Genomic DNA, 13695 nt, shown 5'->3' on the forward strand with positions numbered 1-13695 from the left:
AATAAAGTGGTGTACACGCGCGTGTGTGTCCGCTCTGATCCAAGGGTAAATGCCACATGGCTACAGGTTCACTTTCATTCATAAAACCGTGTTTACATACGTAAACGTTTGTTCAATACACCCAGCTTCTACTGATTTTTTTCACTTTCTTAAGTTACTTTCTTAAGTGATACATTCCATAACTGTCTGTGACATATTACTCACAAGTCTGCTTTTATATTTTGTCAATGTACAGAGCAACTCCCACTCCCTTTCTTTTATTTCTGGTGTCAGAGATCGCTGTTACTGTTAGTTTTTGTTCACTTTGGCGTAAACACTCTTGGATCTTTGAGAAATTTGAATTTAGACTTGAAATGTATTATGGATATTGCCCCATCCATTTTTACCTTAACATTAAACTGCTCTTCATTATAATGTTCACACTGGATTTGTATATTGTGGGAATAGTTATTCTCAGGATCTATATCTTTCTCCATTTCTAGTAATTCATTTTCAGTATAGTCATATGTTCTCAGTTTTTGTGATCCGTATTCTCTTCAAAGATTGGATTCATTAACCGTAAACTCAAAATGTCCATTGTTCAATATCAGATATTGCGGGGCAGAAGCATGGTACACTTCAGTGTCAACAGGTGGTGACTGCCCACCTGTCCAGTTCGCTCGTGTTAAAATGGTCAATGTACTTTGTAAAGAAATCAGAGGAAGACCACGGGGAGCCGTGATGACTGCGCACTGAACTCCGTTTCCCATCATGCCTTGTTGTCCGGTGTGAGGGGGAGGAAGATGGCGGCGATTGATGGAATGGGGCTGCTGCTGTTGCGCTTTTAAAACGGCAGAAAACATTTGATGTTCTATTTTAACGGACGGTTGACTCGGTGTAATGCAAGACGGTGGCTTTGATCTGAGACTGCAAACTACCGATATACAGGTAATCATTAGCACACATTAGCTAACGTTGCTGTAAGCGAAATGGACAGTTAAGCTAGCTAAGGTTAGCTAACTGCATATGTGCTACCGACACAGATTTACTGAGGCTGTACGTGTTTTAGTAAAGCGAATGTATTTATGAGCAGCGACAAAACCACATTACAAATAACGTAAAGGCGTGGAGTGTGACAGCCAGCGGCGGAGCTAACCCTCAAGCGTCAATACTAAGGCTAACATCGGCTAAAGTGAGCAAAGGAGACGTTAAAGGAGAACAACACCTTACTTGTCTATTCCAGTGTGTTATCCCCATGTCCTAGGGCAGTTCGATTACTATGTGTGAACAGGAGCTACTCTCTCAAAGCCAGAAACCAGAGGAGTCTCAAACCTGTAATATCAAGAACTCCACTATAAAGTGTGACGCTGCTCCATAGACAATGAATGACAGATTGATTTTGCTTGTTTTCTTTATTCTATTGTAGTGTTGTCAGTTGTGAAATCTCTTTCCTACGGAGCAGCTCCACACCATACTTGATGACATCATGGATTTCACTTTTAGCAGTCTAGTTTCCTTAGGATTTAGGAGAGAGATGTTAATGTTCACCCACATTTGTGGATTGTCTTGTTCAGTGGGCTTAAACGTTTTTAGGGCAAGGACGTGACAGTGACCCCCTACTCCAAATATTGGATTGGATTGAGTTGCATATTAAATTGGGCCTAACAGCTGGGGTGACCTTTAGCCTATACACACACACAACTTTTTATGCTGCTTAGATATGCTAAGATATTACAACAATCATTATTAACATTCAAATATTTATACAACATATTTTAATGTTTAACATACATTTGAAAGGCACATTGGATCCTTCAACTTCATTTTTATCTATTCGTGGCTACCCGAGTGGCTACCCGAGTGGCTACCCGAGTGGCTACCCGAGTGGCTACCTGAGTGGCTACCTGAGTGGCTACCTTGCTTATAAGCCAGTAAGCCTTTCATCAAGGTTGTGTTTATATATTCATTTATTTATCTTTGGTAATAATACGTTGCATTCATGTTAATTTGATTTCAGACATGTATGAATTTTGAAAGTGGACGTAGTTCCCCTCAGGACTGAGTGATATTCAATTAGATAATTGAAGTAATTTATTGTAATATACAGTTAGTCTTTTTTTTCAATTAATAATGAGCACATCCTGACTTCAATTTCTGATGAGTCAGATGTGAAATATTTTCAGGGAATATAACTGGAAGTTCACGGTTGTTTTGACATCACACAACTTTTGTGCATGCATGTAAACATATTCAGTGTATAGCTGGATCGCTATAATTTAACTTATTTAGCATATTCATTTAGCACTAAAGTTCTTATTTAAATGAGAAAATACTCCTAGATACTAATAGGTCAGTTATGGACGGGACAATAATAACTTTTTTTGTCACTGATCGTGATAAAACAAACTCACAAAAAGTTGGAAGATGATCGTGAATATCTTCACGAATAAATGTACTGGTGCATTGACTGCAGTTTACTACAGTTTTTGATCCGACTGTAACATTAATTTGGCCACAGCCGATTAAATAACAGTTCAAATGAAGGCAGAAAATCCATCTTCTCATTGGATGTAGCCTATTAAAAGAAGTACAGGGTGTGTTCATGCATGTACAATCTCTGTGGATGTATTTATTAACCACAACAACAACAAATCTAAGTTTCATCATGTAATAGATTTTCAGGGATCGCTGCAACTATGTTCTGCTGTGATTTTTCTTTTTGACACACTAAACTATAACTTTTTAAATTACATTTTTAATCGGGGGACCGTAGGATTTGGGATTACATTCTGCAAGATTTTTCTTTTTTCGCCAGTCTGTGATGCAATTCAAATATTAGAAAAAAAAAATGTAAGGTATAGTGTTTCCAGTGTGCTTTAGTTCCATTTTAAGAGTTTTCTTCAGTTTATCAGTTTACCTGGATAATATTGTTAATCGCAATTATTTTGGCCAGAATAATCTAGCTAATCTATATATTCTGTGATAGGCCAATATCAAAAAAACAGACAGTTATGGCATGGATATCCATAAGATGCTGTGTTGAATGTAGGCAACTTAGTTCATAGGAAGTCATAGGGGTTCTTTTAGAAAGATCTGAAAAATGATAATGTTGAACATGTCGCGTTAGTCTTTCAAATAAATGGTAATTGATCCAAATGAACCTGGGTATATATTTAGTATTAGATTTTCATTGTAAGATAAAGAGTGAATGTGTTCTGTCCTTTCTTATAGGTTTACTCCTGGATTCCATTTATCAGGCGAGGCCTTGCCCATCGCTACCAACCTCGAGGACCCACTGTCTGACTTCTGCTCCACTAGTTTTCCTGGCCCATGGACTTGACGCCGGCATCGCGCTTCAAAGGGAGGCCTGCTGCCCCCTCTCCCCCGAGTAGAGTTAGAGAGATTGCCAGGAGCCCTCCTCCCGGCTCACCCTCCTTGTCTCTGTCATCTCCTTCGTCATCTCCATCTTCACCCTTGTCTACATCCTCCTCTGTCTGCTTCAACTCGTCAGTTTATCAGAACCATGTAAAAGGTCAGAGCCAGGGGACAGTGGTGGCCAGGGTGTCCTCCACTTCTGCCTCTGTGGCAATGCAGTCTCTCCTTACGCCTACACCCAACACCACCTCCTCATCACCCCCTCACACTTCAGTGCAGCCACGTGTTGATTTTGAAGAAGAGTGCAGGGAAAGGGACATGTATGATCCTTTTCATCCAACTGAAGGAGCAAAGGAGGAGGAGGAGGAGGACGGGGAGAAATATGACCCCTTTGACCCCACTGGTTCCCCAGCATCAGACGGGGATGATGAAAGTAGCAATCTGAGGGGGGTGAAGAGAAGTGCTGAGAAAGAAGATGATGATGATGATGAGGAGAAGGAGGAAGAACCACCAGATTCCACCGACACCTTGACCGACCTGCTAAGCCCCTGTCTGGCCACACAGCTCCCTCTGAGGAGGAGAGTGGACTGTAGCATCGCCAAAACTGGGGAGCAGAGGGACAGTGCGGACACTGATAACTCTGAGATAGAGGAAGGGGAGATTGTTGGGGCTGTTGACAGAGATGGAATCAATAAAAGACCAGCTGAAGAAATCCTCCCCCTGAATTCACCCAGCGTCTCCTTCTTTGGTTCAAAACCAGAGCGCATCCTCCGGGTGCTGGACGGCGACGGCTTTGTGTCCGTGCGCGCAGAGAGCAACTGGGAGGCGGACAGGGAGCATGAGGACGAGCCTGTGGTAGGAATGGAGGATCTGAGAAGGAAGCTGGTCAGCAGGAGGAAGGAAAGATATCTCTCCTTCCCTGCTACTTCCCCCATCTCTCCTCAGGAACCTCCTCCTCCCTCCCCTCCTCCAGCTTCTACACCCTCCCCTCCGCTCACACCTCCGGTAGAACAAAGCAGCAAGAACCTAAGCAAGTCCTCCAAGAGCTCCAAAGACCACGACAGACAGAAAAGCAAGGATAGGAAGGCTGGGGAGAAGGAGGAGAGAAGGAAAAAGAGTAAGAAGGACAAAGAGGGGGGTCGTGATAAGAGCAAAGAAAAAGAGCGAGGGCACAAGGCCGGGAAGGAGGTAAAAGCAAGGAGGAGCAGCAGAAGCAGTAGCCGGAAGAGGAAGAAAAGACAGCACAGCAGCTCAGAGGCCTCAAGATCCGGCCACTCTTCAGGACGAGGGGGAAACACTAGACACTCCTTTTCAAGCCTATCTGAAGAAAGACACAGAGAGAAGGAAAGAGATAAAGACAGAGAAAGAGAGAGGGACAGAGACAGAGGGAGAGAGAGAGACCGGGACAGAGACAGAGAACAACATCGCACCAGTAGCCATAGAAGAGATGAGAGAGATGAGAGAGATGAGAGAGATGGGAGAGATGGGAGAGATGGGAGAGACGGGAGAGACGGGAGAGATCGAGAGTCTAGCTCCAGAAAGGATGAGCGGGAAAGGAAGGGAAGACAACATTCAAGCAGCAGAGAGCGCGGCATTTCAAAGAGGTCCAAAAGAAGCAGGGAAAAGAGAGAAGATGACAGAGACAGGCAGTGCGAGAGGGAGCGGCGTCGGGACGGGCGTCCCGTTGTCCCACCGTCTATCCAGGACCTCAATGGGTCTGACCTCTTTGCCATCAAAAGAACTATCACGGTCACCACCACAACCACCACCACCGTACCTGGCTCCCCAAGACTCTCCCCGACCTCTCCCTGTCGGCCCGCACAGGACTCTGACAAGCCCCACAAGAGGAAGAAGAAGAGGAAATGGCACTCAGCCGGAGAGATGGAGGACCGGGGAAGTTGTCACAGCCGATCACAGTCGCTCTCGCCGCCAAGGTATCACAGCTACGAGTCAGACCGCTATTCGGACAAATTGGAGATCGATGTGTTGTCTTTGGATGGTGAGGCTTTAGACTCGGACTACCCGTCTCTGGAGGATACGCCCCCTGCTGCCCTGCCTCTAGAACCACCTGTCCCCAGCCCCAAAACTAAAATTACTTCTAAGGCTGGACGACATCACCCGAAAAAGAAATCTAGCGCCTTAAAGAAAACTGGCCAGTCTGAATCCTCCTCCTCTTCCACCAATAGAACCAAAAGCAAATGCCTCTCCTCGCTGACCGTCACTTCGGGCTCTGCCTCCGCCTCATCCGGCCTCCCCATAGCAAAGCGAGCCAGGAAAATGGGAAAGGACAAAGTCCGGGACAAAGGCAGCAGAAAGGATTTGGGCAAATCCAAGAAAGAGAGCGGCGGCGGTCGGAAAGGAAAGCTTCAGTCGAAAGTGTCTGTGCTGGTGCGTGAGGGCGTAAGCAGCACCACAGGGGCTTCAGTTGGCTCTGGAAAGCTGGGCATGGACCTTCTAGGGCCAGGAGGTACAGGTGGAGGTGCTGGGGGCTCTGTGGTGGGTGGCTCAATTGCAGTAGTCTTCTGCAGGGACAATGAGAGCAGGTCTCCATTCCTCAAACCTTGTTCTGAGCCGCTGTCACTGGGCAGCCGCAGTAAAGATCTATCCAGTATGGGAAAGCGAAGTAGCCTGGCTGCACCACCATCCTCCTTAACCAGTCCTGGAGGACTGAAACCCAAAAAAACTAAACCAAGCTCCATCACATCAACCTCCTCCTCTGCCTCCTCCCCGTCTTCATCTCTGGCAACCAAGCGCCGCCGTCGCCTCGCCAAGAAGACAAGAGAAAAAGGTGGAGCTGTAGGGTTGACATCTGGAGACGGCGGCCAATCAAAAACTACGTCTGAGGGCTGGGGTGGAGCCTCCTCAGATGCTCAGTCAGCCATTGGTGATGGGAGCAAGTCAGGCAGTCCACATACTAGCCAAGCTGGGCCTGCACCTTGTTCTTCCTCCTCTTCCTCCTCCTCTTCCTCCTCCTCCTCTACAAGTGTGCTCCCACCCTCCTCCTCGCCGCCCCACACGCCCCCGCCCTCTATGGCTCCTTTGCGGGACACCAGGGAGTCTTCGCCAGACTCTCAGACTGTGGACAGCAGCTGTAAGACTCCAGACCCTTCTTTCCTAGCTGAAGACTGTCCAACTCAGACCAGCCCAATGCTCCCGGCTTCCAGTCCGTCCAGCCTGTCCACCCCACAGGGAGCTGGCCTCAGCATCGCCTTGTCTACACCCACTGCCAAGCCCCCTCCTCCAGACGATGCACCCAAATCCCTGGCCTCACCACCTTGCTTGTCCTCTTCGGCAGGCGGCTGTCTCACTTCCCTTTCTCTGCCCCTGTCTTCGTCAGACCCCTCCTCCTCCTCTGTATCCTCCTCATCTGCTAGTAAGCCTCCTCCTCCTCCCCCTCCAGCAGCGCCTGCCCTCCCCTGGAGTCTGCAGACCGGGGTGGACTGCACAACTGGAGGTGTACTAGCCTGTGAGTCTGCCATGTTGTTATGAAACATGAACATTGAAGGGGTATACAAATGACTACACTAAATAAGTTCAATACATCTTATGTTATAAACCTCTACTAGTTAAGGTTCATTTATTTCTTTCACGTTAATAGTTTATTAAAATAATTTATTTCTCATCATTATGTTCATATATTTTTACAAATATATAAGTACAAAAAAAGTTTATAAAGTAATGGTATTTAATGTAAAAATAAAACCCCTTTTTTCAACAACAAGCCACAGCAATAAAGATAAATTGTTAAATCTTAACACAAGAGAATACAAAAATAATGATCTTCCTCATTCTTCTTCTCAGTGACCGCTCTGCTCTTCAAAATGGAGGAGGCCAATATCGCCAGCAGAGCGAAAGCACAAGAGTTCATTCAAGCAACCAGCCAGGTCAGAAGCCATCATTCTTCTCATTCTTCATATCAAATGTTTTTTTAATGGTTTAAAGAGGAATCTAAAGGGCACAATGGAGTAGGATTTTCCTAAAACAAAAAACTGTATGGACATTGAGGAAGCTGTCAAGCCGCCAAACTTCATATACAGTCTATGGTTGGATCGAGGGCGAGGGTAGCCACACACAGAGCAGAGAGGTCACAGCGCACTGGATGAGATGTGTGCTTCGGCTGCATGAACACAAAACCTGCAATGCAGCACCTTCCAGCAAGGCTGTGTGACCATGTTTGTATGTGCTTAAGAACATAACAACTGACCTGCACCCTCTCTTCATTCACTAGCTCTAGCTTGCTCAACCACTCCTCTCTCTCTCTCTCTCTCTCTCTCTCTCTCTCTCTCTCTCTCTCTCTCTCTCTCTCTCTCTGTCTCTCTCTCTGTTTCTCTCTCTCTCTCTCTCTCTCTCTGTCTCTCTCTCTCTCGCTCTCTCTCTCTCTGTCTCTCTGTCTCTGTCTCTCTGCTCTCTCTCTCTCTCTCTCTCTCTCTCTCTCTCTCTCTCTCTCTCTCTCTGTCTCTCTCTCTCTCGCTCTCTCTCTCTCTGTCTCTCTCTCTGTCTCTCTCTCTCTCTCTCTCTCTCTCTCTCTCTCTCTCTCTCTCTCTCATCTTTTAAGAGCAGAAGAGCAGTTTCATTTCTATTGTTTGGAAAAAAGACTTAGACTTCTCTTCATTGATGACTCCTGCAAGGACATTGAATTTCCAGCAATTTACAAAAACACGGGGGCAATATAAAACAAATACAGTATAGGATAACCAATAAACTCTTAGCTAAATAGATACAGAAAGTATACAGTTTTAACAATAAATTCTTAGTCAAATTTATGAGGCAGATGTAAGAATAAAAATTATAGAAAGAAATAGAATTAAAAAATAACTAACAGCAATAACACCCATTGAATAACAATACATAGGGTTGGACAGGAAACGAGAGAGAGGGGGGGGGGGTGCCCGCTGTAACCACTGAGCCCCCATATACAGTCTAAAGTCCTCAACGGCAGCGGCCCAGGTTCGATTCCCATCTGTGGCCCTTTGCTGCATGTCGCCTTTTCTCTCTCTCCTGCTTCCTGTCACTTCTAAAAAGCTGTCACTATCAAATAAAGGCATGAAAAAGGCCAAAAAAGAATCTTTAAAATAAATAAATAAAATACATAGGATTGTAAACATAAACTGTGAGAACTAGCATGTGGGCTAAACGGCAGTCCACAAAGTAAATGACATACTTTTATTTTGATATCATTAAACTGTTACTGTGCTGCCCTTCCCTTCTTTGTTGCTTCTATTATTTTTCTGTGCGGTTATAAAACAAGAATATGAAGTTTTCTTTAAAAAGAGGTCGAACCCTGTCTCATGCTGGTAGGACGTGAAGAGAACGTGAGAGCCTTGTGATTTTGCGTGATTATCAGATTGAAGGAAGTGGGTCGATTCATGAATTGGAAGCCAATGTGTTGCGCCCTGTTCCTCGTAGATATGACTGGGGGGCGAAATCCTGTCTGACTGCCATTACTTTGTCTCGCGTCTCTCATGCAGATCCTCTCACAGGCCAATCAGAGCCAGTCCCAGCAGCTGGCTCCTCCCTCCTCATCCTCTTCATCACAGATCCCTCCCCCTCCCTCTCTCCCTCCGCCTCCCGGTCTGAGCCCGGCCCAGTTCATCCTCCACGGCTCCCTTCCATTGGTGGGCTGCACCAAAACTCCACCCTCTCTCCTGCACCCCTCGATGGGTGGTGGATGTGCACAGACCCCGCCCTCCATCATGCCTGGGCTGTCAGGACTTACTGGGAGCTCTGGTGACACTGGATGGGACAGTGAGAGCAAAGACCCTGATAAGGTAAAGTTGAGGTTCATGCACAGATCAAGACAGTCTGCTCTCCCTCATGTAATGTTCCTTTATCTGATATATCCCACTCTTGCTGCCGCATATCAGTGTCTACCCAAGGGGCCAATTAGGGCTGTGTGATAGCGAGAATCTGGCGATATGATACAGTTCCAGTGTTTCTGGAGACTGTGGCAGCTCGCTATAGGCTTTTAATAAAGGCTTTGCTGCAGTAGAAGAAAATACCTTAATCATTATTGCGTGATATGTTATATTTTTGTAATCTTGTATAGCACTTTTCCATTGTAAAAGCACTAAATACAGTGTTTTTTCTCTAGGATTTTTTTCAGCATCTTGTGGAAAAGGTTTTGTTGTACCTGGTGTTGAAGTAAATATATAATGGAGATCAAAATTAGAGAGCAAGTTATTAATACTTGATTTATTCTAGCCTCTAGCACTGCTTGTCTCTGTCATCATCATCTCTTTTCCCTGCTTATTTTGGACCTCTTTTTTTTATTGTTCATAATTTGATAGAATAACCGCGGTGGCTATACCACTGCTGTACTAGCAGGTTTTTAAATAAGCAAGGCACTTTAACAAAAACCTTTATTTTGTAAAATAAAGAGAAAAGAAAAGAAAAGGCAGTGAGCAAAGTGAGAGAACACTTTCAGATCCCCCCCAGTTATTGGTGTTAATCTGGCACCTGGTGACAATTGACTTAATTGTTGGACAGGATTATGAGAAGACTCTCAATGGGGAATCAGTTCAACACTGCAGCTGGAGTTGGTCTCCAGTTCAGTGCTGAACAGGGCAAGGATCTGTCTCTGCACATAATGTCTCATCCTTTTAAGAAAATTTGGACTGATAGCCCACTCTGCAGTGACCAAACCTCTCATCAGCAGAAAGAATGATAAGGCTAGACTTGCCTTTGCTGAGGAGCATGTTGTGTGGACAGAGGAGAACTGGTCCAGAGAGTCTCCCAATCAGCTGCAGTTTTCATGCAGGACAATGCCCCCTGTCACACTGCAAAACAGGTGAAGCAGTTCCTTGAAGCTAAGAATACTGAAACAATGAAATGGCCAGACCAGAGTCCAGATCTAAACCCCATAGAGAATCTCTGGAAAATCCTTAGTGACAAAGTAATGTGTAAGAAACCCACTCCAGTTAGTGAACTGTGGAAGAGACTGAGTCAGAATGGACCAAGATCAAACCAGAGCAGTGTGAGAAACTAGTGATGTCCTGTGGGTGCAGATGTGCTGAAGTCATTCAAAGCTGTGGCCTCTACACTTCCTGTTCATTTTTGAATCCTACAGAAGAAAACACTGTTGAAATCTTCACTTCTGGCACAGTGGTCACTGATCTCTAACTTTGCTCACTGTTTTTTTTCCCCACAAAATAAAGGTTTTTGTTGAAGTGCCTTAGTTATTTGAAAAAAGCTGCTAGTACAGCAGTGGTATAGACACAGTGGATATTCCATCAAATTAGGAACAATAAGAAATAACAGCATTTATGAATAAATCAAGTATTAATAATTTTTTCTCTAGTTCTGAACTCCAGTGTAGGTAACTTGAAAATATGTAATAAAATGACACTTGACTGCAAAACAAACTTTAGAACATATTTAGTAGGTGCATTTCCGCTATGGTCGACTACCCTGAATGAGGCGGGTCTATCTCGCCACATGTGCAGTAACTACGAAATCACTAATATCTTGATTTCTGCATAATTTATGGAAGGTTTGAGGGTTAGGGCTGATTTAGATAAAATTATTAAATAGCAAACTAGTCAACCATAATCCATCAATGTGCCAAATATTAATTTGTTGGGACAGTTAACAAACTTTAACACTTTAGCATTTATTTTTGCTTAAATATTTTCGTAGTTACTGCACTTTGGCTTTGTAAGTCAGTATAGGTATTTGGTTTTCAATTTTGGTATTCAGGTTGTTGTTTTTTTTTGCAACAACATGTCTAAAAACTAATGCCTTTAATTAAATCAAAACACAAGTGTTGCAGCACAATGCTTGCATTTCAGCTCAGTGTGGGAGTCCTCCCACACCTCCCTTTGCTGTCGTTTCCTTTTGCTTTTCTCTCCTCTCCTGGTTTCTCTCGTTACGCTGGAGCTGGGTGCACGTCAGGGAGCTGCAGGAGCAAAAGTCACTGACTTGTTGCTCTGCTACCAACATTAGCTGATCTGTACCAACAATGTCAGGCTTAAAAAACGTGCATGTTGGCTGAAATTCACTGCAGTGTCCTGTGTAGAGAAAGTCTGCTAGCTGCTTATTTATTAATTCCGGTGCAGTGCTGTGCCGGCCATAACCATTGTTTATTTGGGGTGTGCTTGTAAATCCAATCTGATGCTCCATGCTAAAATGAGAACTAGGGTGTTTTTTTTTCTAAATGAATAAACAAACGGTTAAGCTGAAATATTCACTGCGCTTAGCGCTCTGCTTCTCTGCCCCCTCAGACAGAGTTCCCAGGATACGCTCTGCTACTCTGAGAGTGTGGTGCTCTGAATAAGCAGTTCATTTATTCCATTGGCACTCTGAATCTACGGCCCTGTTTGTAGATTGACTACAGTATTTAAGGACAAACTTTTGGTTATTATGACTTTGCCGCTGGCCACCGCTGCAAAATGTATATAGCAGAAACACTGACCGATAAAATTGTATTAATACTGTACCATTAATTTAACATTTCCCTTGCCTGAATTTCCCAGTACCTGAAGAAGCTGCACACCCAGGAACGGGCAGTGGAGGAGGTGAAGCTTGCCATCAAACCTTACTATCAGCGTAAAGACATCAACAAGGATGAATACAAAGACATCCTCAGAAAAGCAGTGCATAAGGTCAGCCTTATATTGATTTATTTAAGTGTGTACCTCAATCTACATCTTGATGAAGTACACAATAGGGTTAGGTTACTGCATGGAGTTTGAGTAATGCTTAGAAATAACAAGTTAGGCTGGCTGATAAAGCAGCAGCAGTATCGATTCCTGCAATAAAACCACATCAACAAAATATAAACTGATGTCTTTTGATATAAACAGGCTGTTTAATCGCACTGTGTCAATGTCTCAGATCTGCCACAGCCGCACTGGGGAAATCAACCCGGTCAAAGTCAGCAACCTCGTAAAGCTGTACGTCCAGCGCTACAAATACTTCCGGAAACATGGACGCAGAATGGACGAGGAAGAGAGGGATGACAGGGAACCAGGAGCGCTGCATTCCTGAGCCTGATGGGAGACTTTTAAAATGCCCCCGCCTACCCACCGCCTTCTGCTCGACATCTGAGCCATCCACTGATTGTTTTTATCCATTTTCATTTTTTTTTCCCCCTGTCTATATATTACATGATCTTATGGAAGCCTCTCGTAACTCTACGAACTCACTGTAAATATGTCTCACATAGAAAATGTATCATGTATACAGTGTTCAGGAAGTGGATGATATCATGCACACCTTTGTGAACTAATACAAATCAGTTCAACAACCCTGCAATAAATTCTGCCTTTGTGAAGCTTATAGTTTTTAGATTTTCTTGACTGTCTCCATTAGAAGCTTCACAATGGTGGTACTAATTGCAGGTCTATTTTTTCAATAGCATTGGATTAGGTGTTGATGCTACTTTGTCTACCCCATCACTATGTGTCTCAAAATCCAAGCCGAGGGGAAATGTAATACCTAGTTACATACACCAGAATATGTTGTACATAGTGTAAGGACACTACATCACATTTCCCCTCCCCCCTGTCTCTGTTTATGCGGACAGTATAATGGTTCAAATACATTGACACCTCACAGTTGATTGATTTTGCTGTCTGTTTTGTGTGCATGTGTTACTGAGGTTAAGAAAGTTGCTAAATCTCTTTTTAAAATGACTTGACCAACAAAATATAAATGTTGCTTGAAAACCAGTACGTAATAGAATTGCCGTATTCATTCTGTATTTGCATTACATGACCTTCAGAACTTATTGGATTAAACTACTTGGTAAATACGTTCAACATTCGTGAAGCGGACACAGACAGGAAATTCAGGTATTGCAGCTGTGCATGAATTGAAATAAGTAAGCTACAAGGAATATGACTGGCTTTGTGTGCTCTCATTTGTACACAGTTCCAAGAACAATTTAGGCTACGGGACGATATAAAAGACACAAAGCTATGAACAAGGACAGCAAAGATTAAAGAGAAATAAACAGAACGAATGTGTACACAATAGTGAAACAATTCTGAAGGATATTTAAACTTTATTCCCACCGTATGGAGGATGGATATATTTCACTTGTCACAAAGAGGTCTAATCTCAGTGGTTGTATAGATAGTTTCTCAATTTCAACAAATGCGTTTTACCTTAAAAAACAACTAAGAATGAAGAAATAATCCTGCAAACGTTTTAATTTATAGTCTTCAAGTAAGTGTAGCCTATGTGATGCAGACAGAAAATGAGTGTGTATTATACACTCTGAAGTTTGGTGGATGTGGTATGTCTGTGCCACAGAAACAACATCTCTTCGTTGCTCGTGTTGTGCAGGGAGGCGAAACTCGGCACAACACCGGCGCGGTTTACGTCAGGTGTCATCGATTT

At 43.9% G+C, this 13695-nt stretch overlaps 1 protein-coding gene across 1 annotated transcript; it reads left to right on the forward strand.

Annotated features, from left to right (window-relative positions):
* The first annotated feature begins 777 nt into the window (after positions 1-777).
* Positions 778-13022, forward strand: scaf1 (SR-related CTD-associated factor 1). The gene is made up of 6 exons (XM_083931520.1): positions 778-927; positions 3211-6820; positions 7156-7238; positions 8823-9122; positions 11826-11954; positions 12187-13022. Exons 2-6 carry the CDS (start codon positions 3310-3312, stop codon positions 12337-12339), a joined length of 4176 nt encoding a protein of 1391 aa, XP_083787646.1. The 5' UTR covers positions 778-927; positions 3211-3309; the 3' UTR covers positions 12340-13022.
* Positions 13023-13695: the final 673 nt, after the last annotated feature.

This window comes from Echiichthys vipera (genome assembly GCF_963691815.1).
Source record: "Echiichthys vipera genome assembly, chromosome: 17".
Taxonomy (NCBI): domain Eukaryota; kingdom Metazoa; phylum Chordata; class Actinopteri; order Perciformes; family Trachinidae; genus Echiichthys; species Echiichthys vipera.

Bases quoted from the DNA above. Each gene is read 5' to 3' on its own strand.
- scaf1 (XM_083931520.1), top strand. From the start codon at position 3,310: ATGGACTTGACGCCGGCATCGCGCTTCAAAGGGAGGCCTGCTGCCCCC. The intron at 6,821-7,155 runs GTGAGTCTGCCA...TCTTCTTCTCAG, and splicing joins AACTGGAGGTGTACTAGCCT to TGACCGCTCTGCTCTTCAAA. The intron at 11,955-12,186 runs GTCAGCCTTATA...TCAATGTCTCAG, and splicing joins TCAGAAAAGCAGTGCATAAG to ATCTGCCACAGCCGCACTGG.